Raw genomic sequence first — 1,986 nt, 5'->3', positions numbered from 1 at the left:
ATTGCTTGGAGTTGCCTCGGAACAACCTTAGACCGCCAGCACCTAGCGCCTTTTACAACATTGGATCAAATTGAAGCATAACTAAAACAATGGCTTTAGTAGCAGCAGACTGTTGGCTTTTCTTGAAATGTCAGTTCTGTTACCTATGTATACTTCTTAGCTTAATGGCTTACCATTATAATCGAACCAGAAAACCACCCAGTTCCCATTTGGTCTGATCTTCAATGATAGCATGAATTGCAGGAAATCTCAATCAGAAATGCAGAATACCATAGCAGTAATGACCTAGACTCACTGATTTTGCTCGAGAAGTAACTTGACAGGGCCGTTTGTGATGAATGAAGCTGAATGGCTAAGCAACTGGTAATCAGCTATAAGGGAAAGTCTACTTTAGGCAAGATAACTGATATAGCTTAAGCAGTTCAGGAACGTCTTTCTTGTAGCACTCTACAAACTTCATTAGGAACTTTTCCTCAGAAACGAACAACATCTTAGTGAGTAATTTCAAGTCCTTCAATAGCAAACCCTCAGCCGACAAAGTTTGATAAACCAAACATCGAGGAATAATCCTCTTCTTCAAACTAAAAGTAATGGTCACAGGGTTTCTCATAAGATCAGAAGGTTTGAACCCCATTTTGTTGACAAGAAAATCCATCGCCCCTTGAATCTTTTCCTCGGAGCATGACATGAACCAAGGATTCTTCCCAAAGGTTTCAAGAATCTCAGCCTCTGTAAGCCCCCACTTCTTATAAATACGTATCTTCTTTTCCCAAGTCGATTTACTCATGGAACAGAACACATGAACCGCCACCATAAATGTTTTCCTCGTCGGCTCAAACCCCAGTCCCTTCACTTCCTCCAGAACCTTTCTAAACTTGTCCTTGTCCTTGGTGATCAACCTAGGCTGGTGATGAACATAATGCGCAATTCTTGATTCGGGCACTCCCATTTCCCTCAAAACTTGAACATTATCTTCCATTAAATGCTGACAAGACGGAGAAAAAATCCATGTGCCCCGTTTCACACAAACTCTTATTTTCTCTGGAGAGGAAATGAATCTTTCAAGGAAATTTATAGTTGGCAAGAGCTGATTCTCCAGGCTTCTTTTGAAAATACTGGGGGCTCTACATAGTACTTGAGTAAAATCTTCCTCCGTAAACCCTAAAGACTTGAAAAATTCAATCTTTGGCAAAAGGGTATTTTGAGGATCACTTAGCAGGATTGGAGGGCACCCTTGAACAACTTTTAAGACCTGGGTTTCTGAGAATCCATGGCTTTTCAACAACGAAAGCACAGAGTCTGGTTTATCTGTCGTTTTAAACTTTATATAACTAGAAGCTGAAAGAGCCTTTTCTGGAGCAAACCCACATCTATTTACGAGATAAGAAACTACAAAGGATTCTTGCTTCACTTGGTTTAAGGATTCATCTCCCGCTTTTGTTCCATAAAATTTATAAATAGTGACGGAAGATCTAGCAGCGGACCTCAAATGCGGAAATTTCTTACAAACGAAACCCAACATTTGATTTATGCAAGATCGAACCAAAGAGAAGAAAAGACTCACCTGGATATCTGAATATACAAATACTCGTAAAATCTTTGAAGCGAAGCAGCTTACGCGACAGTCTTCGCCCGGTGTTAATGAAGAAGAAGTGAAAAAACCCTAATTTGAGGGACAGTTTTTATGCCAGGAGAACGACGTAGTTTCTATTCATATGTGTAAAGAAAATGGGGAATCAAAAATAAAATTTTGAAAAAAGGCGCGAAGTCTGCCCTTTCACTTCTATTTCAAGAAAACATCTTCCACTCAATTTTTCATTCACGAGAGTTCGATCATGTGACTATCCACTTATAATGATAATAATACATCATCAGCCGGTATAAACAGCTCAGTTAGTCACAGAAATAAAATTTGAGAATAATAAATATGTCACAAATCACATTACATAATACTTGGCTAATACAAAACTTAATATTTGAATTCAA

The 1,986-nt window shown here is 38.7% G+C and overlaps 1 protein-coding gene across 1 annotated transcript; it reads right to left on the bottom strand.

Annotated features, from left to right (window-relative positions):
• Window positions 1-385: 385 nt before the first annotated feature.
• On the bottom strand, window positions 386-1,522 carry LOC109175445 (transcription termination factor MTERF15, mitochondrial-like). Its single transcript, XM_019324704.1, has one exon. The coding sequence runs from the start codon at window positions 1,520-1,522 to the stop codon at window positions 386-388; it is 1,137 nt and encodes a 378-aa protein (XP_019180249.1).
• Window positions 1,523-1,986: the final 464 nt, after the last annotated feature.

Source organism: Ipomoea nil, unplaced genomic scaffold (genome assembly GCF_001879475.1).
Source record: "Ipomoea nil cultivar Tokyo-kokei standard unplaced genomic scaffold, Asagao_1.1 scaffold0688, whole genome shotgun sequence".
NCBI lineage: Eukaryota > Viridiplantae > Streptophyta > Magnoliopsida > Solanales > Convolvulaceae > Ipomoea > Ipomoea nil.
This window is presented reverse-complemented; position numbering and strand designations above follow the sequence as displayed.